The sequence below is a fragment of the Ostrinia furnacalis genome, unplaced genomic scaffold, assembly GCF_004193835.3.
Source record: "Ostrinia furnacalis isolate ACB-3 unplaced genomic scaffold, ASM419383v2 OfSCF1098, whole genome shotgun sequence".
Taxonomy (NCBI): Eukaryota; Metazoa; Arthropoda; class Insecta; order Lepidoptera; family Crambidae; genus Ostrinia; species Ostrinia furnacalis.
This window is the reverse complement of record NW_021131337.1, coordinates 1,342,378-1,368,467: the sequence shown is the minus strand read 5'-3', so window position 1 is coordinate 1,368,467 and position 26,090 is coordinate 1,342,378. Positions and strand designations below refer to the sequence as shown.

The window sequence follows — 26,090 nt, the reverse complement described above, 5'->3', positions numbered from 1 at the left end:
CTTTAGTCGATTAGAAATAGTAACTTAAATAAAACAAAATCTATTTGCGTTAACTTCAATAGGTTTATTCAAAATAAATTCTCACAAAATGATGTTTTTGTGGCAAAACAAAACGTTTTTAGGGTTGCAAACATGACAAAATTCTTACTACTTTGGTAGTTTTATAAATTTATTTCAAATAGGTACAACAATAAATTAATGTAAAATTATTAAAATCATACAAAAATAACTATTATCTAACTATGTATGTAAACATTACACAATCTACTCATTTTTATTATGATCACAGGCTAACACATAGATTGGTGGTGTAGATAGAACAAATACCGGTGCATCTGCAAAAATAAAAGATAAAATTTGAGAATTAGTACACTAAATAAAAGAGATAAAAAAAACTGTGAATGTTTAATTTGAATCAATTTGTACTATTATTATAAATGCGAAAGTAACTCTGTCTGTATGTGCTTTCACACCTAAACCACTGAACCGATTTTGATGGAATTTGGCATAGAGATAGTTTGAGTCTCCGGAAAGGACATCTTAGGATGGTTTTTATCCCGGTTTTTGAAACAAAGACGCACGCGATAAAAAAAAATCTGTGACAGACAAAATTTCACGCGGGCGGAAAGCTAGTTTACTATAATACGGATAAAAATAAAAGGCTACAGTAAAGGTTTCTGACAGAAAATAAGCAATGATTCCTTACCACAATTTGTAGAAGTATTCTTCAGGTTATCCAACGAAGAGTGGTGCCCTTTGCTGGAAACAAAACAAATCATTAGGGTCACCAGTTTGTAAATGCCAAGGATTTATCAATAGTCTTTCAAACGATTATGGCATTTAATGATTATTTATTATAGTCGTAAAACCTATAAAATATAATTTGATAGCATACTATGCATTTTTGCATACTTACCAATCGCCTAAACTATTTAGAGACCTAGACAGCTGACAGGGCTGGATAGGCGCGTTTTTGAGGTCAGCTAACGAGCACGCTTGCCTCAACCTCGCCACTAGTCTGTGTTGAATCGCGTTTTGGCAGTTATTTGAGCACCCTTCGTTTGCTTCAGTGTCTTCAATTTTGATTTGCGGAATAGTCTGTATTTTTTGACAGTTACAACCAGAGTTGCCAGGTTGTGTAGCTGCGTGGGCAGCATTTGGTATCCTTCTGATGAACTCGTGGTTCGATGAGCGGTGTATGTTCGAATCTGAGCCGTAGTTTTGTCCTAGTTCGTTGAATTGAACGGCTTTTTTGCGGTTCATCATGGACATTTGGTATTGTCCTCTCCTGTGCGCAGCTGGGGAGGTGTTGGGAGACCGGTTCGGGGATGTATACGCTGATACAGTCTCTCTTGGTTTCTTGAGGGTGTCTTTGATTTCGTACTCTGTCGCTATTGCTTCAAACACCTGTAAAATATTATAAGTTCTGTAAAATTTGGTCAAATTAATTAGCCAATAGAGCAATAAATGCTTGTTGAATTATTCTCCGTTGCAGCACACGCACTAAATTGCTTTCAATGATCGTATCGATAGAGCTTTATAATTTTACTGATAAACTAGGTAGTTACCTGTTCTGCTACAAGGTTTCTGGCATACGGCGAGTCTTTTGGAGGAAGAGTCTCTCTGCATAACGCGCAACGCTCCAATCTTGTCCAGCAGGCTGCAAATAATGAATTCCAGTGTTATTTATTTGGAAATGTTTTACAATAATTTTACTGCATAAGTAGGTACTTTGTGACTATTAATAAGTCTAGGTGCCTACTCTTGTGAGGATTCGGTTATGTACCCGGGTGCATTCCTTAGGGTAGGTAGTGTAGTTGATGTTTTTAAGTTTGTAAAGATTATCCAAACAACCTGAATCCGGGCAGCACAGGACAGATCGTTGTGGAAATCATTGGGGAAGGCCTCCAGCAGAGGACGTCTTAGGCTGAAATTAACGAACTCACCCTCGCAATAGATGTGAGACCGGGCGCAGTTTAANAGTTTGTAAAGATTATCCAAACAACCTGAATCCGGGCAGCACAGGACAGATCGTTGTGGAAATCATTGGGGAAGGCCTCCAGCAGAGGACGTCTTAGGCTGAAATTAACGAACTCACCCTCGCAATAGATGTGAGACCGGGCACAGTTTAATGCCCTAGTAGCTGTCGATGCACACACGGAAGCGAAAGCGTTTTCACCACGCTGGTACCAATTGAACTGACAGTCTGGTGAAGGTTGCGAGTAGTACCTGGATGCGGGCAGCGCAGGACCGATGCTGAAATCATTGGGGAAGGCCTCTGTCCATCAGAGGACGTCTTTGGCTGTAAATAACGAACTCACCCTCGCAATAGATGTGAGACCGGGCGCAGTTTAGTGCCCTAGTAGCCGTTGATGCGCAGACGCAGCAAGATAGCGCCTTTACTACGCCAGCCAGCGCGCGTCGGGAACGCTCTCCTCGCGCACCGCCACCGCAACTCCACAGCAACTGGAGGTTAAAAAAAGTTGTTTAAAATTATTTAAAACTAGCTTTCCGCCCGCGGCTTCGCCCGCGTGGAATTTTGTCTGTCACAGAAAAACTTTATCGCGCACGTCCCTGTTTCAAAAACCGGGATAAAAACTATCCTATGTTCTTTCCCGGGACTCAAACTATCTCTATGCCAAATTTCATCAAAATCGGTTGCGAGGTTTAAGCGGGAAAGCGTAACAGACAGACAGACAGACAGACAGAGTTACTTTCGCATTTATAATATTAGTTGGGATCTGAGCCCGATTACGGTAACTTTTATAACGTCTACAATCCAGACGCGTTTCTGATTCTGCGATACGATTGGTCAAAACAGCTGACGTACGCTGTTGAACGACCAATCGTATCGCAGAATCGAGAAGCGTGTCTGGATTGTTGACGTTAAAAATTACCGTAATCGGGGCTCAGAGTTAAGAACGAAGCACACTTATCAACCCGGAAACAGACCGTAACCGTATCAACTCGAGGCGGTTACTATTGAAAATCTGTACTGCATCGCACACTTAACCACATCGTAACGTAAACGCCTCGCCTCGCGGCGAATGGCGATATACGAGTTGATAAGTGTGTTATGACCTTAAAGTGTTTTAAAGTGACGTCGTAGTATGGAAATGTCAACTTAAAACAGTGTTCAATAACTGTGTAACTTTTTATTAGTAAGGGGGTAACTCTTAATAATTTTTATATTTTATATTTATATCAATCATACCTCTGGATCATCTTTAGGGTCCACGCCGCAGTTCCACACAAGTAGGGACACTCCTCTGCCGGCGCCGTCACCTCGAATCAAACCAGCCACTTGGCCTACCTAAAATAATTACAATAATAATAAACAAAAAAATTAACAAACTAGTTTTTGCATGCAGCTCGGTTTGAACTTCGGTTTGTTTTAGGAAAACTTCGGGACTCGGATGCTCACTTTGAAAAAAAAATTTGTGTCTTGGAGCGCAGTCCGCAAATGATTCTGAAGACGTGTTTATTTTTTAATTAAATTTTAAAGCCAAATTAAGTAGGTCTATAGGTCGAATCTAAGGTGCACTTAAAGCCACAAAGCATTCTCTCACATTTTATTAAAATTTTCAGGTTAAAAAAAATCTTTTGGTGATATTTTAAAACATGTTTGTAGGGCGTACCTACCTACTTATTAACTTATTAATCAATATTTTTTACCGGTAATCCAAGCAAGTCTTTCCCATCGGCCTGCAGCAAGCAGTCTCCCGTCTTCAAGCCTGCTGAATCAGCTCTCGCTCCTGGAGTTACATCGCGCACCTAAACAGTAAACAATAGTTCATGAGAGTATAAAAGGTAGAGTTTATACGATTTTCTTCTTGTCGTGTCGATAACTCGATAACAAACCTACACAGCTTCGGCCCAAAACTCCGCCACAAGAATGGCGTTGTCAGTAGCCTTCATTAAATCTTCCTGCGTGCAGTTGTTTGGGCACGCAGGGCACGACATCATGTGCAATAAATACGATTATTTTAATTTATTGTACTAATAATATTGGGGTACAATGATCCAAAAATTGTGTTAATTGAGATCGGTTCAGTCGTTCTTGAGTTAAAAAATTAAATGTAGTAGGCCCGACTGAAAAAAGTTCATCGTCTTTAAAAAAACACCTAGCTTTACTTAGTAACACAACTGGGACTTTTAAAAATTTGTATTTTTTTTAGAAAACACGAAACAAAATAAATCAATTGGTATTTTACCCAAGGGTAAGGATCCCACAGCGTCCTCGTGAGCCGAAATCCAAGGCCTTCGCCTTCATCTTCTGGTAAATTCAACTGCAAGCAAAAAGTATTGTTTTAAAAGACCAACCTGAAAATAGTGACTGAATTTCTTGCGCTGCTTCTTCTCAGCACTGGTTCATTTATTGTCCTGAAGTAGTGGTAGGGTTAATACTCGGACGTGTAAAAGTGCTTTTTAAAAGCCTACTTGCATAAATAAATGACTTTTATGAGTTTTTTAGAGCATTAAAATTTATTCGATACAAGAATAACCCACGCACATTAATAACAGCTAGATATTTTTGTGTTTTCTAGATTTTGGTAAGTTATAATTTGCATGCCACAAGGTCGAAATTCATAAATAACATGCAAAATTAATTCAAAAGACAGCGTTACAAGTTTACCGTTGAAAAAGAAGTGCCTTAAGATATTTTGGCGTCATCTGACACAGCCACACGGATAGACTAGGGAACAAAATGTCCCATGCGACTCAGATTATCCCGTGGCACCCTAAGCGGTCGTACGTATCGCACGCATAAGACGGTAATAATTGATTTCTATTGTGACTCGATTCTTTGGTGCTGGAAGGGACCTGTTGCTGCAACGTTCTCAAACTGTCCCTCAGTGCTTCGCACTATATTCTGCATTCAATACGAGTTGTCGCTCTGCTACAGGCGAAAACATCACATTGTAATTCAGCGACATGCTCGCCAAATAATGTTGCTCCATGGGTAGCGTACTTATTTGTCGTGTAACTCTTAAAAAAAAGTCTATTGTTAAACTAATTTCATTATTAAAAAACTCACAACAACAAGTCGGACACCCGCCGTGTATTCTTCACTTCCGCATCCGCTATCTGATAGGTTTGGATCCATCTACAACAATTAATATTAATTAACTATAACAGGATTTACTTATAACATTCGTTTAATATTATACTTCCGGTCAAAGTTAGTTTATGTAGGTATCTTTAAAAAAAGATCAGAGTTAAAACGGACATTACTTCTTTTTTTGAAGTTTGTTAAAAAATGGTTATTTATTTTCTCTACCAAATCTGAAAACACTTTAAAAGTAGTTTGAAACTTTGAATCAACCTCTATTTGAATGCAAAGTGAATTAAAATATTTTAGCTAGGACATTAATATCTCACAACTAGGCAAAGAGTAGTACTTAAACTTCTTCTAACAGAAACAGCATGTATTTCACGTAGGATGGCAATAACCCGATTATGGATTATTTTGAGTTATGCCACCTTTTATCTAGGTGAGCGATATACATCATTAAGTTGAGATCACGGGTTAGCTCAGAGATGGCCAGCTACGCTAGGGGTGCTATCCCTGATTGATTACACACAATCACAATACAAACATTTTGATCAAAACAGTTTGGTACAGAACTGGGATTTTGCTATGTTGGGGCTAGACGGCGCTATGTAAAAAACCAAAATATTATTTTATTATTTATAGAAATAAGAAAATTGTTGACGTCCGCAAACGTTTTCATTAATTTAATTAAAATTTACAACCAAAACAGTAGTTCTTTTTGCATCGTTTTTGAAAAGTCACAAAACTTTGTACTTATTTTTTTGGTTTTCCTATTAGTTACTTAGCTACTTTCAAAACTATTATTACCTATATTATGTATAAATTAATGATCATGTAAGGTCACACAAGAATCGTAGGTATTCTGTCACCCCGGCAGGCTGTAATAAATCACTTTGTAGAGATAAACTCACCTTTATCGTCTGTGCTTATTTACGTGGTCTGGGTTTGATTAAGTAAGTATTACGAAATATTTAACAAAATTAATTAACAAAAATAAATAAATCACACCACACCATGAGCTTTAAGTCGCAAGAGTCAAATCAAACTGTCGATATCGATCAAATTACTTGTTTAAGCTGGTAGTGTTGTGCTTGCGACTTATCGATGTGAAATCAAAGAACATCATGTTTTCAAGTGCAATGGGCTTGAGGTGGAATTGTGTAAAGCAATGGTAATCATTTGACAGGTCATAACGTACGATAAAGTCAATTAAACAAAGCGTTTGACAGAATAATCGTACGTTATGAACTGTCAAATGATAACGATTGCTTTACACAATTCCACCTTTGATTTAACATGAATGTCAAAATGCAAAATACATGATTTTCAGGTTTGGCGATTGCGTTTATAAGCCACGGCAGCGGCCCATCTTTAAGTAGCAACACAATGCATTAATGAAGCACGATCCGAATTAAATAAATAATTGTTTAAACCACAATGTTCAATACACAAAAGTACGAAATTATCGATATGTTTATCGACACACCGCTATCCCTAGCCCGAACCAGTTCACCTCACTCCACGGCCACTTCATGACCTACAGACGTGAGCTGATATTACACAAGATGAGGCGTGGGTCTGTGCGAGACATTCTAAGCCGTAAGCGGTGACTGATCTATGACAACGATTAATAATAATTAAGCAAAGACAACAACCATACACCACTATCCTTCCTAATATTATTGTGAGTAATTTGTATGTAATTAACGTGGACTGACCTAGATAGGTATTTGGTACAGAGATAGATAGATTAGGCCCTGTAAAAGGACAATGTGTAAATAGGACGGTACATTTCTTACTTAAGTAGGCCGTAAATAAACTTTTTCATTACTAGGCTCCCGAAACTGGCTGGCTGGACTGACCTCAGGGACAGATACAGAATCCCGTAAACAAAGCTGCGGGCTGAAACTACCTAGCTAGTAAGATAATCATAGTTTTACGCAGTTCTATTTCCGCACAATGCTGAGTAAGGGGCGGTAAAGCCTATAATGGGTTACCTTAATTATTTTTTTATGAAACAGAGTTTTATTTGTTTTTATTTATTAAACACAAATGACAACTGGTTGAGTGTAGATTTCATTTTGATTTATTTTTTTGATAAGCCCAAAATATTTTTTAGTACTAAACAGTGACTGCACTTCAAGGTACACATTGTTGACATTGTAGTACATAAAATGTTTTTATTAAAAGGCTAGGAGTTAGTGCGCAACACAAATGTATAGTCTGATGTGCTATGACTATACACAAGGTTGTAAAGAATACAAACTCGAGTTGCCGCCGCCGTAGCCGATGGATGATCCACTTTCTTGGTTTTGTGGTAGTTTTTTAAAATTGTCATTATGGTAACATTTTAGTTCTGTTCCTCTTCCAGAATGTTTACGCTTTTTTAAAACTTGGTTCAAATACTATTATAATCCAACAAATTAAATGAACAAACCGCATCTGCGTTTTGTAAGCCTGAAATAAAAAAAAATTAAAAAAATATTAACAGGAACAGGGAAATTGACGTTTCTATGTGAATTGTGACGACATTTTGTAAATTGTAGGTTATATTTCTGTTTGTTTCTGTCGAAATGCGATCGTTTTCAGTGAAATTCATCTACTAAAAAGTTCAAAACAGTTTCAGATGGAATCTTAACAGCTTCCTTTCTGCTTCAGTAGGTTGCTCTGTTGAAGAAAAGAAGAGATTCTGTTGACCTTAGAAAACACAGTTTAAGTCTGGATTATTGATAAAAATATAGAAGAATGCCACTGCTAGCTTGCCGAGGCTGCCTTGCGACAGAGCCTCGGCTTTTCAATCTATTCAAAAATAATTTGTATGATGAGTTTGGGGAAGTTGTTGGTACACCGGTAAGATTTTTTGCTTTTCTAATTTTCCTTACTAGTTTTTAGAAACATCATCATTATTTCAGCCATAGGACATCCACTGCTGAACATAGGCTTTCCCGAATGACAACAAAAAAGAATCTAATATGTAATTATTTTAAAACAATACATTATTGGCAGCTATTAGTAATTTTTTTACAGCATATTTCTTATTTTCTTCTTGTAAGTTTTAGGAATTAATCATAGGCCTCCAGCGCCTTCCTGCTACCTTTATGAGGTCGTCGGTCCACCTTGATACTTATATCCTGATAATGAGGATCAGTACTGTTGTAGAAAATTCAATAAAACTAGTATCTACGTTAATCTTTAAGACATAAGAAAGATATATCTTTTTGAATTATCCAAATCGGACCATTACTTACGAAGATATTAAGTAATAAACATAGGCCGTTTTTGCCGCTAAAAGTCAACGTACGCAAGGCCGCGTGACGTCATTATATCCGAATCGAGCGCAGCCGGCGTACTAATAGGATGGAAAATATTTTTTCCGGCTAAACTATCAGTTTTAGAAAAAAACTTTTAATAACGTTTATTCTTCAAAATAAAGTAACCTATCGACCAGTAATTTTTAAAAATAAAAATTGTGAAAAATAAGTATTGCTATGTCCAAAAACCACATTTTCATAGGATTCGATGCAATGCGGAGACGCGGTTGGGGTGAGTGTAACTTAATGATTGTTTGTATTGAACATAATAATACTTAATATGATGCTAATACCCAGTTTCTGGCCNAAATTACCTATCGATAGCTTACTTTATTCTGATGAATAAATGTCATTACAAGTTTTTCTCTAAAACTGATAATTTGGCTAGAAAAAAATATTTTCTATCCACGCAGTACGCCGGCAGCGTTCGGATCGGATATAATGACGTCATCGTCCCCGCGCCGGGCGGTCAGTGAACTTTTTTAGTAATTTGGCCATAACTTCGACAATTTTTGTCGTAGAACAAAAATTTTTGCACTGTGTATTAAGGATTTCTTAGCCCTATAAATCTGCATTCACAGCTAAAAATCGAAATGATCCTCATTATGAAGTGTAATTTTATTAAAAGAAAATTTTATAAAAGAAAGTCGTGTTAGTTACTCCACTTATAACTCAAGAACGGCTGAACCGATTTAGCTGAAAATTGTCAGGGAGGTAGTTTAGAGCCAGGAGAAGGACATAGGATACTTTTTATCCCGTTCGAAATAAAAAAAAAAGTCTGCTTATTTATTGCCATTAAGGCGAAACAAAGTTCGCCGGGTCAGCTAGTGTAAAATAAAAATAAACCTTTCCAGATATTTGAAGGTGATGACCTACCGCAGCACATCTGTGGGATGTGCTACGCTCAGTTGCGGAAGTTCTCGTCGTTCCGGGATCGTTGCCGGAAGGTGCAGGACATGTTGGATGCCATGGAGCTTCAAGGGTTAACGGTGAATTATTATTATTATTATAGCTTTGTATTCCACATTTTTACAGTTTGATTCAATTAATCTATATCTCTTGTTTGTGGCCCCACTTGGGTAAAAGCCTCCTCCATCTTTTTCCACCTTTCCCTGTCGCTGGCTATGTGCATCCAATTTTTCCCTGCCTTGTTTGTTATATACTTAACGGTGAATATTCAGCATAAAATAATAGTAATAACCTTTCATCATCATCATCATCATTTCAGCCATAGGACGTCCACTGCTGAACTTAGGCCTCCCCCAATGCTTTCCACGTTGATCGATTGGTAGCGGCCTGCATCCAGCGCTTCCCTGCTACCTTTACATCGTCGGTCCACCTTGTAGGTGGACGTCCCACGCTGCGTTTTCCGGTACGCGGCCTCCATTCCAGAACTTTGCTGCCCCATCGGCTGTCAGTTCTGCGTACTATGTGCCCTGCCCATTGCCATTGGGGGAGGCCTATGTTCAGCTGAAATGATGATGATGAATAGTAAAATATAACAGTAATAACCTTTATTCAGACAGTATAGGGATGTTTCCTGGGTAAAAAAAGCAAGAGTTTTAATTAGTCCGTCAGTTAGCTTAACAAAAACTACTCGACACGTATTTTTCACTTTTTAAAACTAATGAAAATGTAAAGAGATAAAGCGTGCCAAAGTTCTAAAGGAATGGCCCGCGATGTCAGTGAGTGCGTAACAGTGCAGCACTTTATGACGTCGTCGCGCGGAACTTCAATGCAATATAACTTTGTAATTATTTGTTTGATTGACAATTATTAAAAATATATGTGTCCAATTTTTTATATTAAAATTGACGGACTAAAAAAATTTTTTTTGGAAACTAGCCTATTACATTAATTTTAGGCAACATTGCTTAAGAAACTTGTTTTATTTTTGCAAATAGGCTTTTAACAAGCCCTTTTACACGTCCCAGTATTAACCCTACCACTGCTTCGGGACAATAAATGGGCCAGTGCTGAGAAGAAGCAGCGCAAGAAACTCAGTATTGTCAGCGTCTTTTTCAAGGGTTTAAAGTCAGGGTTCCATGATTTAAATCAAGTTGATTGATTAAATAGGCAGTGACTGAGTTAAGAACATATTATAGTTTGAAAGTGCGATGATTAACTTCAAACCTCTTGTTTTCAGATCACAACATCATTAATAGAATCCATTGACCGTGACTCTTACAATTTGCTGCCCAGACTCACAAAGGTGGTCCCATCGCTGGAAGATGTGTGTATAAACGAGAATAACAAACACGAGTTCATACCTGATGATTCCGACGATGGTAGAGACGTAGATCAAGATTCGATTCCACAAAGTAACGTGATCAATGAAACAGACTGTGATGATGAAATAGATCTCCCTTCGCAGCCAGATGTATCACAATTCCTGGTCTTTAAAGATCAGCCCAAAAATAATGATGCTCAACTGATACGACAAAATAATGCAGTAGCTCAACCAATTCGTCAAAATAATGCAGTAGTTCAACCAATACAACAAAAAAATGTAGTAGTTGTACCATTACGACGTAATAATGCAGTATCTAAACCTATACGACGTAATAATGCAGTTCAACCAATACAGGCCAATAATTCAGTAGTTCAACCAATACGGCAAAATAATGCAGTAGTTAAACTATTACAGCCCAATAAATCAGTAGTTCAACCAATACAACCCAATAATGCAGTAGTTCAACCAGTACAGGCCAATAATGCAGAAGCTCAACCAATACAACCCAATAATGCAGTAGTTCAACCAATACAGGCCAATAATGCAGAAGCTCAACCAATACTGCACAATAATGCAGTAGTTAAACTATTACAGCCCAATAATTCAGTAGTTCAACCAATACAACCCAATAATGCACCAATTCAACTGATAAGGCCCGATAGTAACAAGGTAGTTAAACTTTGGCCTGTTGATAGCAAGGTAATTCAACAAATACGGCCCAATCTTACCAAGTTAGTTACACTATGGCCTGCTAATAATAAGGTAGTTCAAAAAGTACAGCCCAAAAATAATGCAATCGTTCAACCGAAACAGCCCAAAAATAACGCAGTCGTTCAACCGAAACAGCCCAAAAATAACGCAGTCGTTCAACCGAAACAGCCCAAAAATAACGCAGTCGTTCAACCGAAACAGCCCAAAAATAAAGCTGTCGTTCAATCAAAGCAGCCCAAATATTATGCTGTAGGGAAAAATCAATTAAAACGTTGCAAACTCTTAAAAGCCTTTTTCGAAGATCCCAAATACTGCGAACTTGTCAAACGAGAGTTCAACATACAAATTACAACGTTGACGAAGGAACAGCAAATTAAAGAAATACAGGACAAAATTTTCCAGGGGTCTAAATCGGCGCTAACATGCTGTTTAGGATGCGGGAAGATATTTATCAACGCAAAACTTCATGAGGCACACATTAATAAATTTCACGACGAATCAATCGGGCCACATGTCTGCGATATATGCAACTATCGTTTCCCCAAAATTGCGTTTCTTTCCCGTCATAAGAGGACTCACAAATTCCGAGTTTCCTGCACAAAATGTAGTTTCAAATCCAACGATTTAAGCATTATGATTCAGCACTCACAGTGGCATTCTGGAGTGAAGATCAAGTGTAAATATTGTGATAATGTGTTCGATACAAAAGAGCTTATGCATGCACATATCAAAAGCGAGCATGTAAATCAAATACCCTGGTGTAAATGCTGCGGACAGCCTTTCCTAAAGGAATTCATTTTGAGGAACCATATCAAAAGATTTCACAGTTTCTTGCTGAAATTTGACAACAACTGTACGCAGTGTGGCTTAAAATTTTCAAGCGCTGAAGCGTTGAACACTCATTTGACAGTCACTTGTGGAGATTTCGCATGTGTGATGTGTGGAACACGTTTAGAGAGTGAAGAATTTTTGAAACAGCATATTATTAAAGACCACTCAAGATGGGAGGTTATAAAAATGGTGCGATGCAGTCAGTGTCTGCTAGAATTTTACGGGGAAGGATCTTTAGCTAAGCATGAAGAAACATGCGGTAGTGGGTACCCATGCCAGGAGTGCGGAATAAGCTTGCCTGACACCGAGTCGCTACAGTATCATAAAGAAACACATTTAAAGACTTACCGCACTTGTAAGGAGGTAAGTAAAATATTTCCTAAAATCTATTTATTTATTATAAATAATAATAAATAAATAAATCTTTGGACAATTTCACACAGCGCCAGCTAGCCCCAAAGTAAGCAACTTAATGCTTGTGTTATGGGTGCTAGGTAAGTAAGTTGTAAGTTGTAAGAACTATTTATTAGTCTAAACAAATAAAGAAATTTTGACTTTTGACTTTGACTTTAGCTTAACGGATATACTACTTATATACTTTTTTTTTAAATACATAAATATTATACATAGTCATTATAAACGGTGAATTTGCAATCAGTATTTAAATTTTTAGGAATGACTCAGAATCAGTAACTTACTAATACATAATAATAAATATCTTTTGGACAATTTCACACAGTGCTATCGAGCCCCAAAGTAAGCAACTAATATGCTTGTGTTATGGGTGTTAGCATTCGGGTGTACTACATACTTTTTTAATACATAGCACATAATATCACCTTTGGGTTTGGATCTTTATACACTCGACATCAAATAAATCGCACCTTCCGCGGCGAACTTTATACATTGCTTTAAAACTTTAAAGGTGCCCCAACAATATTGGTGTTATTTGAAAGACCAATAAATGATTTTGATGTTGAATTTACTTAGTTTCTGAGATTTTGTGATTAATCAGTGCATGGTATTTCGCTTTATTACTATAGATGACCCACGCTGAACTGTCCCACCAAACTCAATGACAGGGGGAAGCTACCATCGTTCAACTATATGGTTTCCAACATGGCAAAAATCTGAACCAGCGATCCGGTATTGACGGTGGCGCCCCACTGTCAATGTCATCGACAGGACAGTCCAGTATTTTGGAACTATAAGTGATATTTACAATACATTGTTTTTCCAGTGCAACTTGACATTTGACTCTGACAACTACCGTCGGCATTGTGAGAAATATCACCACTCCAAGCCAGAAAGAGAATATCGATGTCGTAAGTGTTTAACTCATAAAACTTATTTATTTTTGCAAATAGGCTTTTAAAAAGCACTTCTACACGTCCCAGTATTAACCTTACCACTGCTTTGGGACAATAAATGGGCCGGTGCTGAGAAGAAGCAACGCAAGAAACGTTTTTAAAGGACATAGCACACTTATCCACCCGGAAAGGGATCAACATCTTTGTTTCTTTTGCCGCGCTGTCAACCTCGAGTAGGCGTTTATTTATTAACTAGCGGCCGCCCGCGACTTCGTACGCGTGGATCCCGTTTTATCCCCTTCATCTATCTTACGCGGTTTAGATTTTTTCATACAAATGTTTTTACCCGCTAACTCCCGTTCCCGTGGAAATTTTGCAATATCCTGTTGTAACTAAGCTTTAAGTTTACTAAGGTACCTGCATGCCAAATTTCAAGCGTCTATCTTACGCGGTTTAGATTTTTTCATACAAATGTTTTTACCCGCTAACTCCCGTTCCCGTGGAAATTTTGCAATATCCTGTTGTAACTAAGCTTTAAGTTTACTAAGGTACCTGCATGGCAGATTTCAAGCGTCTAACTTAAGCGCTTTAGATTTTTCATACAAAAGGATTTTCTCGCCAACTCCCGTTGCCGTGGGAATTTCGGGAATTCCTTTCTAAGTGCACCTCTACGGTACCTACCTAAGCTACGTCCCTGCCAAATTTCAAGTGCCTACGTTTAGCCGTTTAGGCTGTGCGTTGATCTGTCAGTCAGTCAGTCAGTTTCTCCTTTTATACAGGGTGGAATTTTGTAATGCCACCTGGAGGGAAAGTACTCTTAATACTGTAGATAGAAAATTTTACTGAAAGAAAACATTCCTTTATTTTTGAAAAGAAAGAGAACTGCATTCATAGATTTTCGAAAATTCACTACCATACCATACAATTTTCTGTACATAATTAAAATAATTTAAGATTTTATGTATTTCCTTTCATTTAATTTATCAAGTTTGTTAGAGAGATTTCATCCTTACCTAACCCTAAGTCCCTAACGATAAATGAAATAAAAATACAGGGTGTAATTTTTAACAGATTTTAGTTGGTTCGATTCCAGGTGTGGCAAGCAAATTTTTGGAAATCTTTGAATGCAGTTTTATTTCTTTTCAAAAATAAAGGAATGTTTTCTTTGAGACAAAATTTCTATCTACATTATTAAGAGTACTTTCCCTCCAGGTGGCATTACAAAATTCCACCGTGTATATTTAGATTATTCAGCAATAACCTAACACCTAAAAGTATGGAAATGGTTCCAGGCAGAAAAACAACAGCCCGCGTGTGGTCAGTTAGCGGCAGTATCATAACTTCCAACGTAGAGACGCCGGTCGCGTCCCGCCCTGATGAGGAATGCAAGTACATTTGCGAGGTCTGCGGCAAAGGGTGTCCGGTAAGCAGGCTTTTATTTATACAGGGTGTTAGGTAAATGGGTATATGAGCCGATACTAGCCCATGTTAACATGGCCATATAAATGGTATGGTGAAGTCAGAAATTTGATATTGTCATTTTATTTTTTTTAATTTTCATACAAAATAAATTTTATAAAATCCGATTTGTATGAAAATTAAAATAATTTAAATGAAGATATCAATTTTCTGACTTCACCATACCATTTATATGACTATGTTAACGTGGGCTAGTGCCGGCTCATATACCCATTTACCTAACACCCTGTATATTTTATCATCATCATCATGTTTTCCAATCCAATGTTTTTATGCATGACTAGACCGGTATTTTTACTAAAGCCCGGTCTCCGAGCACGTAGAATTTTGTCCAATGACTCCAAGCTACCCATCCTTATCGCTCGCGCGTAATTACGTTGCTGTCGCGCTCGCACACTCACTGCGGGCGCCCGTCGCACAGTCGCGACAGCAATATAATTACGCGCGAGTGATAAGGATGGGTAGCTTGGGGTCATTGGACGAAATTCTATGTGCTCGGCGACCAGACTATACAATCGCATCGTTTCATCCACTCTTCCGTTGCTGTTTGAGTGTTATCGGTCCACGCTAATGCTCCATGAGTGCACACGCACACTACAGTAATGCCTTACGGCTTGCTCGGACCACACTCCCCGCACCCCGCGCGACCGGGACCAAACATTGCGCGCGGCCGAGTGGATGAAACGAACTATCTATAGTACATCCGTCAAGCTAGCACCAGGCCTGTTCATCTCCGCGAGTTTACATCGAAACAAAACACGCACGATGGCCCACCTACAGGATACTATTCGATAAGGCCTCACATACGAGCGAACATTGACTCACGCACGCGTATTCTTGTGTATGATGGAAGAAAATAAAGAAAATGGTGTACTAAAATTAAATATTGTGCAGTATTTAACTGCCTAAATAAAAATAAAAACACAGAATGTACTTTTTTAAGTTGCCTCAAGACACTGAGAGGTAAATAAGTAGTTAATATCATTCATGATAATTCATGCTAAAACATGTATTTCCTCCGCCATTTTCCGCAGTTTGGCACCTCACGTCACATCATTTTACCGAAGTCAGCCCTATAGCTTCGGCGCAGTGCCGATCACTGACGTTTGTCAACAAAATGGTGCTTGACTCTTGAGACAGGCTAAATTACACCATATTGTTAATGACATTGAGCATACATTTTTTTAAATAACTTCGCGAAGTAAAACTTCTGTATGTAGTACTTATTATTATTCTGTGCTAGCACCGTTAACATAATTATGCTTGTGTGCCATCTAGCTCCAAAGTAAGCAACTAATAGTTGTTGCTTACTTTGGGGCTAGATAGAGTTATGTGAAATTGTCCAAAGGATATTTATTACATTCTCATTGTATTTTCTCTTACAGACGAAGGTATCGTTCAAAAGCCACACTTACACCCACAGAGCTAGAAATTTGTTCAAGTGTGAGCCATGTAATAAAAGCTACCGCAAAAAGGAATATTTCCAGGTATTTATAAAATAAAATAAGTAATAAATAAGTTTATATTTTTCACAACAAAATTTTATTCATAATGGTTTGCCCAACTTTATGTGTATATTTAACTGTGGAGACTTAATTGGTTTATGTGTTTTCTTACTGCACCTAAGTCAAATTATATTGTAACTGTATGTTTCCCAAAAATAAATAAATAAAATAAAATAATTTATAATAATAAATTTACTCAACGTGAAAAGAATCGCACCTCCCGCGACAATGAGGGCTATCGTTTTTATACTTAACAGTTGGCACCCCTGGCGATTGACAGGACCTTACTCTACAGTGGCGCCATCTTGATGAGTGCAAATGCGATAGTCCTCCTACCACTTTAGCGCTCACCGGTTGGTGCCACTGTCTTCGCTACTAGCAAGTGACAGGACCTTACTCTACAGTGGCGCTAACTGGTGAGCGCTAAAACGATAGCCCTCATTGCTTCTAAGGCTGTCAATATTGACTAAGTTTCTTGCGCTTCTTCTCAGCACTGGCCCATTTATTGTCCCGAAGCAGTGGTAGGGTTAATACTGGGACGCGTAAAAGTGCTTTTTACAATCCTATTTGCAAAAATAAATAGGTTTTATAAGAAGTTTTTCGTCGCAGCCTTTTTAAAAAGACACTTCATTCTGGTCTTAAAAACTTAATTAATTTTAAATTACCTGTAAATTACATATTATGAGCGGGCCGCATACGTATTGGCGCGCTCACATACAAACCGCGCCCGTGCGTTTCTATGAAGATGACCTACTCATTTGTATTTACTCTGGTACTACTCGGCATGGGGCCCACTGAAAACCAGCGTCGTGGCCTTCCTCACCGGGGGCCACGGCATATGCTGAGTGGGGTCCCATTGCGATGGGCATCGCTGTGCGACAGGGTGGCACTGCTCAGTTTACTTTCTCTTCCATTGTATGTTTTATGTCACCTCTGTCTTATTTGTTTTATTTTTCCTCTTTTGTCTATGTGATGTCCGTGGCAATAAATGTTTCTTTCTTTCTTTACTAAATATTACTCGAACGTTGAGTACCTACTGATACTGCAGTGGATATTAGAACCGAGCCTAAGGGCTATATTTCACCGGGACACCATGGCGGCGCAACCAGTCGCTACCAACAAAATGTATACAGCTCTATAGAGAGTTACTCACCTGGTGTCCGTTTGGTTGCGCAAAGCTGTATACATTTTGTTGGTAGCGGCGACTGGTTGCGCTGCCATGGTGTCCCCGTGAAATATAGCCCCAACAATATTATATTATAACCCATTAAATTATGCGTAATTTTTATTCCAGCGACATATGATGATACACAAGGGAATAAAACTGTACGGGTGTTCACTCTGCGAGAAAAGATTCCATAGTGCATCCGGCCGGACCAGACATATTATGGTATGTATATTTTTTTAAATAAACAACTTGAAAAAATCGAACTGCCTAAGGCGGGACTCGAACCCACGACCTTCCGCTTGCCGGGCGACTGCTTTTCCAACTGTATACAGGGTGTCAGGTAAATGGGTATATGAGCCGACACTAGCCCATGTTAACATGGTCATATAAATGGTATGGTGAAGTCAGAAAATTGATATCTTCATTTTAATTTTCATACAAATCGTATTTTATAAAATTTAGTTTGTATGAAAATTAGAAAAATTCAAATGATGATGTCAACTTTCTGACTTCACCATACCATTTATATGACCATGTTAACATGGGCTAGTGTCGGCTCATATACCCATTTACCTAACACCCTGTCTATGGTTAGCACGAAAAACTTTCGAGTTCAAATCGTTTGCGTATTCGAATTGCCATCAAAAGATTTAGTACGAAAACTGCAACAGCGCCCTTGTGAACGTGTCGTAAAGTGAACTTAGTATGAGAAATTGTTGCTTTACGAATATTTGCTGTTTAGTTTAAAAAAATAAGACTCGGACCGTGCGACGGGTAGCCGCATTGAGTGTGCGAGCGTGACAGCAATATAATTACGCGCAAGCGATAAGGAAGGGTAGCTTGGGGTCATTGTACGAAATTGAAGGGGTGAGTGGACAAAGGTCTTAACTAACAAAATGAGTTATGAGTGTTTGAAAATGTTAGTCTGCTCATACCACATTTGAATCCTGAAATGTATGAATGCTTGTCAGATGTCAGAGAACACCTTTGTTAAGGTTTGACACGTAACAAAATTGCGTGTTTTGAGCTCATTAGTCGATTTTATCATCACTTAAAACCTATGTTCATGCAAAAAAGTCGATTCTTCAGTTTTGTCAGATAACACCTTTGTCAACTCACCCCTTCAATTATATCTGCTTGGTGACCGGACTTTAGTTGTTGTTATAAAATTATAATTTTCAATTTCAGAGGCACGCGGGTATTCGTCGACACGTCTGCAACTTTTGCAAGAAAGCATACGTAACATCTACTGAAGTTAAAACCCATATCAAAACTGTACATATGTCTCAACCAACGGTACCAAGGAAACGGCGAGCTCGAAAAAACAAGGACATCGTTGTGAAGACTGAAGATAATACGAATATAGATCTGAGCAATTATGTTATTGACAACGAAGTTGAATACGAATATGTTATTGAAGAGGTGGTGACGGAAGATTGACGCCTGATCACATTACTATGAGGTCTCACAGGGCGCGTGGACGCACAGGGTGACGCGAACCAATCACAGAGCTCTATTCAACGCTGTTCGATTTGCTGCTTCACTTAAGCAAACATCGTTTGGGAATAAGCAGGGTTCGAGGATCTATATCAAGGGATAATATCAAGATATATATCGGATATATATCCGATATATATCAAGCCGGTTTTGATGATATATATCAACTTTTAAAATTTGTTACTGTATTTGTACTTTTTGACATAAGATTTTTATTTTTTTAGGTGATTTGGCCGTATTTCAAAGATATTTTATGTTTTTGCTTTATTTATCTGATTTTAAGTTTTAAAAACATTTAAAACATGTTTATCTAACACATATGCAATAGTATTCATGAATCCCAACTAATATTATAAATGCGAAAGTAACTCTGTCTGTCTGTCTGTCTGTTACGCTTTCCCGCTTAAACCTCGCAACCGATTTTGATGAAATTTGGCATAGAGATAGTTTGAGTCCCGGGAAAGAACATAGGATAGTTTTTATCCCGGTTTTTGAAACAGGGACGCGCGCGATAAAGTTTTTCTGTGACAGACAAAATTCCACGCGGGCGAAGCCGCGGGCGGAAAGCTATAATGCAATAAAATAATACTATGGCTTTCATACAAAATTGATATAAATATATCAATGTTGATATAATTATATCGGATATATATCATAAATATCCGATATTTTGATATTTATAATAAACTAGCTTTCCGCCCGCGGCTTCGCCCGCGTGGAATTTTGTCTGTCACAGAAAAACTATGTTCTTTCCCGGGACTCAAACTATCTCTATGCCAAATTTCATCAAAATCGGTTGCGAGGTTTAAGCGGGAAAGCGTAACAGACAGACAGACAGACAGAGTTACTTTCGCATTTATAATATTAGTTGGGATATCGGATATTTACGAACCCTGGGAATAAGGGTGTTAGATTCATTGAAGAACTTTTAAAGTGACATCTACAGGGTGTTGATTTCCTCGAAGAAAAATTATTAATTACACTACCTACTTTACGTGGCTTCTGAGCGAGCTACAGTACAGCTGATGTCGCACGGAAAATATTTGCTAAAATTCCAGTTTCGTTTGTATTTTTTTTGTGGATAATGCGTTTATGTAAGTCATAATACATCACCTAAATAAATATGGCGAGGATTGAAATCAACACCCCGTATAACCCTCTGGCACCTGGCAGCCGCGGGAAAGTTGCATTCGAGTGATTTGCGCGGTAGCCTTATTCACGTAACAAAACTTCAACGACAACAAATCGCTGAATGCGATCCTATCGAGTAATCGTTCTATCAAAATGACCCTTGTGAATACGGATTTAGAAATGTTTTTCAATGGGACGACTTCTGAACGTCAGCGAGATCTTGACTGTCAAAATGCCACAGTTAGCTCGATCGGTTGTAAGCTATAGTTCCAAAATACTGAACTGTCCTATGCATGACATTGACAGCGGGGCGCCACTGTCAATACCGGATCGCTGGTTCCGATTTTTGCCATGTTGGAAACCATATAGTTGAACGATGGTAGCGCCCCCCTGTCATTGAGTTTGGTGGGACAGTTCAGTGTGGTACATCTATATCAATAAACGGTGCCCTAAATGTTACAGATTATGTATTTTGTATATTTACAGACCAAATGTTTGGCATAATATGATATTATGTACCTACTGAAAATGATAATTCGTTATTAATTAGAATGATTAGATTATTTTATAGATCGTTTCATCCACTCGGACGCGCCCCACCATTCTTCCTAATGTTTGAGTGTTATCGGTACACGCTAAATGCTCCATGAGTGCACACGCACACTACAGTAATGCCTTACGGCTTGCTCGGACCACACTCCCCGCGCCCGCGCCACCGGGACCACACACTGGGGCGCGGCCGAGTGCATGAAACGCTCTTATACCAATACCTAATATTAGTTTTGGCAGTTAGTACTATTTATAAGTCTATATTTTTTAATAAATAATGATTTTTTAAAAGTTACATTGTGTTTATAATTTTTCACTGGTTTAAGTTCAAGAAAACAACAAGAATAACATAGAATAATATTATACTTTATTCTTATAGTCAACGCAATTTATTTAACGGAAAGTAAACTATAATAATTATATATTTACATTAATAGTTATTAATAAAAATTTAAGTATCTCATCATATAGGTAGAATCATTTCTTTTGATTTGTCATAATAAATGTTACAGTTTTCTATTCTATTCATCGTCACATTCTTCAATCTCCATTTTTATTTCTCTTCGTTCAATTTCACCGTCACAACTGATTTTATGTGTCTGTAGCTGTGTAACATTGCTGAAAACCCTTCTGCATTTGACACAATTAGCTATTTTGCTATCTAAATTGTTTTCTATTGAATCATCGTCTTCATCTATTCTTTCAATTTTTACGATCCCACACTGGATTATATGGGTCTCTAATAATGTAGCTTCGTTGAAAACTTCACCACATTTACCACAACAATTTTCGTCGCTTTTTACGTTACTAATCTGCTCTATTTTTACAAGTCCACAATTTATAATATGAGCATGAAGTTCTGTGTCATTTGGAAACATCTGACCACATTTGACACAGCTCATCTCTTCATTGTTGCAGTTTTCCTGCATTGACTCAACTGGATCACCATTTTTCATATGCACTCTCCGTATATGCCTTGTCACATCGTTAGTAGATTTGAAGAACTTTGTACAAATAGTGCATGGATATTCTTTGCTATTATGAGTTTTCTTATGCTTGTTCATGTACTTTTTCGAGGAGTAAACCTTGTTGCAAATTGAACAAGCAAATTCTCCTTCTTTGGAATGAACGACGTTGTTATGTATCTTTAAATGCATCGAGCACTTGAAAGTTTTCTGGCATATCTCGCACCTTTTAGCCGCTTCGGGAGGCGCATGCGTTATTCTTATGTGCCTTTGTAAGTTCATAGGAGACTTGTACGTTTTGAAGCAGATATTGCACGTTGCACTTTGTTCAGAATGCACGGTTTCCATGTGCCGTTTTAAATTGTTTAGATCGCAGAACTCTCTCGAGCATACATGACAAGATGTATCCACCTTATTTTCCGAGTGACACTTCTCATAGTGCCACAGTACAGCTGTGTTTGTAGCGAATTTCTTGTCGCACGCGGTGCATTGTAAGTCGCCCGTCTTATATTTCTTTCTTTCGACTTTTACGCTGCTGTGGACTGTTGACATATGACGATTCAAGCTACCGTTGGTCTTGAAAACCTTGTTGCATACGTCACAAGAGACATTTTTGGAGCCATGCACGGCTGCCATATGGCGTTTGTAACCATCTATTGAAGGCAACACTCTACTGCATTGGGGGCAGCGGTAAATCAACCCATCTGAGGGATGAGCCCATTTAACATGTCTTTGTAAGAGCATATTGTTCTTAAACTCCTTCGAACATTCTGGACAGGTCACCGTTTGGCCTTCCGGATGAACTTGTTTGATGTGGACTTTCAGACGGTATTTGGTTTTGAAAATCTTCTTACATACCTCACAACTGACGTTTTCTTCATCATCCGGGTGGCAGTAGAATATGTGGTTGTTCAGTTTTTTCTTATTCAAAAATGTTTTGTCACAGTAATCACAAGCAACTTCTTTTTCATCCGCATGGACAGAACTCTTGTGAGATCGAAGATGTAGTAATGATTTGAACGTTCTAAAACAAATGTTGCAGTCAACAACATCTTGGTCCGTGGAATGTATGAATTTAATATGCGCTCTGAGATTGGCTCTATTCTTAAACGTATTATCGCACTGTGGACATTGTAATCTATTAATTTTACCATTCTCGTATACTTTCCCTTCGAATTCTATCGTTCTCTTTGATTCGATGACTGCTGTAGACGTTTCCGGTGTTCCATAGTATGACTCTGTATTTTGAAGACTTTTTGTATTGCTGCTGGCTTGAGATTCTACTTTAACGTATTTGCTGTTCGTCTCCTCCACTGGAACATCATTGTATGGTTCGATTTCAACTTCGATGTTGATTTCTGGTTTAATGTAAATTTCCTCTGGCTTTGTTTCCATATTTTGAAGATTCTGAAATGATAAAGTATTTGATTATTTAAAGATGTCTACATCTATAATATTATAAAGGGGAAATATTTGATTGTTTGTTTGTATTAATAGTCCAGTCATTTAAGCTTAAATTAGGTAAGAATCTCGGAATTAGAGATACCCAGCTGTAAGTCTGTAAATACTTGTATATTGACACCCTAAAAGTTGTAAGCAACTATTAAATTTTAAGGTCAAAGGTCACAAAAATCGGTTTTTTGCGCTTTTTTTGGAAATATCTCATTTCCTATGGGTTTTTTGCTATTTGTATTTATTATCAATATTGTAGAATACTAAATTCTCTACAAATTTTGTTTAAATTTTTTTTTTTATACGGTGAACCGTTTTCGAGATAGAGGGCGGAGAGCGCGCGGTCACTGCATCACTTCAGGTCAACTTAAGCGGTTTAGGTTTTTCATACAAAAGGATTTTCCCGCTAATTCCCGTGGGAATTTCGGTAATTACTTGTTGTAAATAAGCTTTAAGTTTACTAAGGTAACTACATGCCAAATTTCAAGCGTCTAACTTCCGTTAAGCGTTTAGATTTTTCATACAAAAGGATTTACCCGCTAATTCCTGTTCCCGTGGGAATTCCTAAGTAAACTATAACCTGCCCAGGTGTATGAAGAATAATTGTACCAAGTTTCGTTAAAATCCGTCGAGTAGTTTTTGTTTCTATAAGGAACATACAGACGGACAGACAGACAGACAAAAATTTTACTGATTGCATTTTTGGCATCAGTATCGATCACTAATCACCCCCTGATAGTTATTTTGAAAATATATTTCATGTATAGAATTCTGTCCGTCTGTATGTTTCTTATAGAAACAAAAACTACTCAACGGATTTTAACGAAACTTGGTACAATTATTCTTCATACACCTGGGCAGGTTATAGTATACTTAGGAATTCCCACGGGAACAGGAATTAGCGGGAAAATCCTTTTGTATGAAAAATCTAAACCGCTTAAGTAGACCTGAAGTGATGCAGTGACCGCGCGCTCTCCGCCCTCTATCTCGAAAACGGTTCACCGTATAAAAAAAGTTTTTAAACAAAATTTGTAGAGAATTTAGTATTCTACAATATTGATAATAAATACAAATAGCAAAAAACCCACAGGAAATGAGATATTTCTAAAAAAAGCGCAAAAAACCGATTTTTGTGACCGTTGACCTTGAAATTTAATAGTTGCTTACACCCTACCATATGTAGGTTTTGAGACAACTTTTAGGGTGTCAATATACACGTATTTACAGACTTACAGCTGGGTATCTCGAATTCCGAGGTGAACTTACTATAATGACTGGACTATAAATAGGCTATGAAACTACTGGACCGATTTGAAATAATCTTTCATCATTAGAATCCTACATTAATCCTGTTTAAATTTATTGATTGATTTTTGAACATAGGCTATTCATAGATAAGTTAAGAAGAACTTTTTATTGGCAGAACAAAGACAAAGTTAGCCAGGTAAGCTAATCTATATAAATAAAAATGAATTGATGTTCGTTAGTCTGATTAAAACTCGAGAGCGGCTGGGCTGATTGAGCTGATTTTGGTTTTAAAATGTTTGTCGTAGTCCAGGGTAGGTCTAAACGGTGAGCAAATACGCGCGCGATATTGTTTTTCTGTGACAGACAAAATTCCACGCGGGCGAAGCCGCGGGCGGAAAGCTAGTTGGAAATAAATGTCCCCAATCTGACAGGCTAATGCTGAGTGTAGTCCAAATCCTCCATTATTGGAAAGTCATGACGCTCCTGCAGTGGAGACTAACAATGAAACATTTCTGGAGTAACAGGTGTTCCCTGAGAGCAGCGTTGCCACTTTTTTTTTTTTGCCAAGTCGGGTCTTTGGTACTTTTTGAGTGAAAATAGCGGGATTCTTCAGAAGCGGGACATAGTAAAAAACGTATACAATCAAAGGTTTTCAAATATTTATCTTTTTATTTGACTTAAAATTACGTTTACGTGACAATAGATAGCAAAAGTAGCCATAGAAAATGTATTTTGACAAAAAAAATATCGTTAAGTAATCGTCTTTAGAATAAAAAAACAAAAATCGAAATTAAAAAAGTTTTATTCTTTAGAATAATATGGCGCGATGGCGTTTCAAACAATAGTCTGGTGGAGTGAGTGCCTCTCAAAAAAAAACGAAAAGCGGGACCGAGCCTGTCCCGCGCGGGTTTCAATTTGATTAAAAAATCGAGACATCTGGCAACGCTGCCTGAGAGGTATTGCAAAAATCTGAGTTCAGAACTACCTAAACCAGCTAAAGGCATTAATAAACCAAAAGGGGAGTTTGGAATCAAATTCAAGTCGCACTAACTTGGCGCGCAAAGCGATGACATTGCAAGGTAACACATAGAAAACATGATGAGTAAAGCCTTGCAAAATCACACCTATTGAAGGCTAAGATGCTACAGTGTTTTGCTCGATGGACTTTAGTTTTTAACATGAGTGTGAATGCGAGGAAGCAATTCGATACGGTACAAATGCTTTTTGTGCCGAGTCTGCGGTTCCTACCGCTAAACATTACGTGATAAAGGGCCAGTATGTATGATATTACCAGATTCAGAACGAAAAAGCATTCCACAAAGATGTATACTTGAGTAATTACAAGTTCCAAAGGCCAAAGAATACACAATACATCGATTCTTTTAAATTCTTAGCGAGATAAGGATCTAACTCCAAGTTCACTTACATAAAACGTGTAAAACGATGAAATGTGGAAACCAGTTGCACTAATTGTTTATTTTGTCCATTTCTAAGACATTTATGGAGCAAAATTCCAATTGGATCCCCCAAATATTGATAATTTTCAGAAATAAAATCACGACACCATCCCTTCACAAAACGTGTTATGACATTTTACTTTTTTTTATACATAATGGTGCCATTGCTATCACAATTATTTCTACT

General features: G+C 37.8%; 3 protein-coding genes across 6 annotated transcripts; 1 reads left to right on the top strand and 2 right to left on the bottom strand.

The window, feature by feature from the left end:
• Positions 1–2: 2 nt before the first annotated feature.
• LOC114351180 (uncharacterized) lies at positions 3–6,874 on the bottom strand. Of its 2 annotated transcripts, none has more exons than XM_028302278.1 (10): positions 6,856–6,874; positions 5,039–5,107; positions 4,215–4,289; positions 3,676–3,774; positions 3,215–3,313; positions 2,322–2,466; positions 1,569–1,660; positions 917–1,407; positions 707–759; positions 3–335 (listed from the first exon to the last, which is right to left on the bottom strand). In XM_028302278.1, exons 2-10 carry the CDS (start codon positions 5,105–5,107, stop codon positions 265–267), a joined length of 1,194 nt encoding a protein of 397 aa, XP_028158079.1. In that variant the 5' UTR covers positions 6,856–6,874; the 3' UTR covers positions 3–264. The 2 variants fall into 2 exon arrangements, with proteins under 2 accessions (XP_028158079.1, XP_028158078.1); XM_028302277.1 differs by lacking the exon at positions 6,856–6,874 and adding an exon at positions 5,968–6,083.
• A 544-nt stretch (positions 6,875–7,418) lies between these two features.
• On the top strand, positions 7,419–19,262 carry LOC114351149 (zinc finger protein 184-like). 3 transcript variants are annotated; one of them, XM_028302227.1, is made up of 9 exons: positions 7,419–7,598; positions 7,715–7,906; positions 9,222–9,356; positions 10,514–12,505; positions 13,383–13,467; positions 14,745–14,875; positions 16,317–16,418; positions 17,731–17,826; positions 18,793–19,262. In XM_028302227.1, exons 2-9 carry the CDS (start codon positions 7,802–7,804, stop codon positions 19,042–19,044), a joined length of 2,898 nt encoding a protein of 965 aa, XP_028158028.1. In that variant the 5' UTR covers positions 7,419–7,598; positions 7,715–7,801; the 3' UTR covers positions 19,045–19,262. The 3 variants fall into 3 exon arrangements, with proteins under 3 accessions (XP_028158028.1, XP_028158026.1, XP_028158029.1); XM_028302225.1 differs by having other exon boundaries at positions 7,677–7,906; XM_028302228.1 differs by lacking the exon at positions 7,419–7,598 and having other exon boundaries at positions 7,609–7,906; positions 10,514–11,420; positions 11,454–12,505.
• Positions 19,263–21,277: 2,015 nt separating this feature from the next.
• LOC114351154 (zinc finger protein 708) lies at positions 21,278–23,153 on the bottom strand. Its single transcript, XM_028302238.1, has one exon. It carries the CDS (start codon positions 23,139–23,141, stop codon positions 21,303–21,305), a length of 1,839 nt encoding a protein of 612 aa, XP_028158039.1. The 5' UTR covers positions 23,142–23,153; the 3' UTR covers positions 21,278–21,302.
• Positions 23,154–26,090: the final 2,937 nt, after the last annotated feature.

Bases quoted from the DNA above. Each gene is read 5' to 3' on its own strand.
- LOC114351180 (XM_028302278.1), bottom strand. From the start codon at position 5,107: ATGGATCCAAACCTATCAGATAGCGGATGCGGAAGTGAAGAATACACG. The intron at 4,290-5,038 runs GTGAGTTTTTTA...TTTTGCTTGCAG, and splicing joins CGGGTGTCCGACTTGTTGTT to TTGAATTTACCAGAAGATGA. The intron at 1,661-2,321 runs GTGAGTTCGTTA...CATTATTTGCAG, and splicing joins GTCTCACATCTATTGCGAGG to CCTGCTGGACAAGATTGGAG.
- LOC114351149 (XM_028302227.1), top strand. From the start codon at position 7,802: ATGCCACTGCTAGCTTGCCGAGGCTGCCTTGCGACAGAGCCTCGGCTT. The intron at 14,876-16,316 runs GTAAGCAGGCTT...TTTCTCTTACAG, and splicing joins TCTGCGGCAAAGGGTGTCCG to ACGAAGGTATCGTTCAAAAG. The intron at 16,419-17,730 runs GTATTTATAAAA...TTTTTATTCCAG, and splicing joins GCAAAAAGGAATATTTCCAG to CGACATATGATGATACACAA.
- LOC114351154 (XM_028302238.1), bottom strand. From the start codon at position 23,141: ATGGAAACAAAGCCAGAGGAAATTTACATTAAACCAGAAATCAACATC.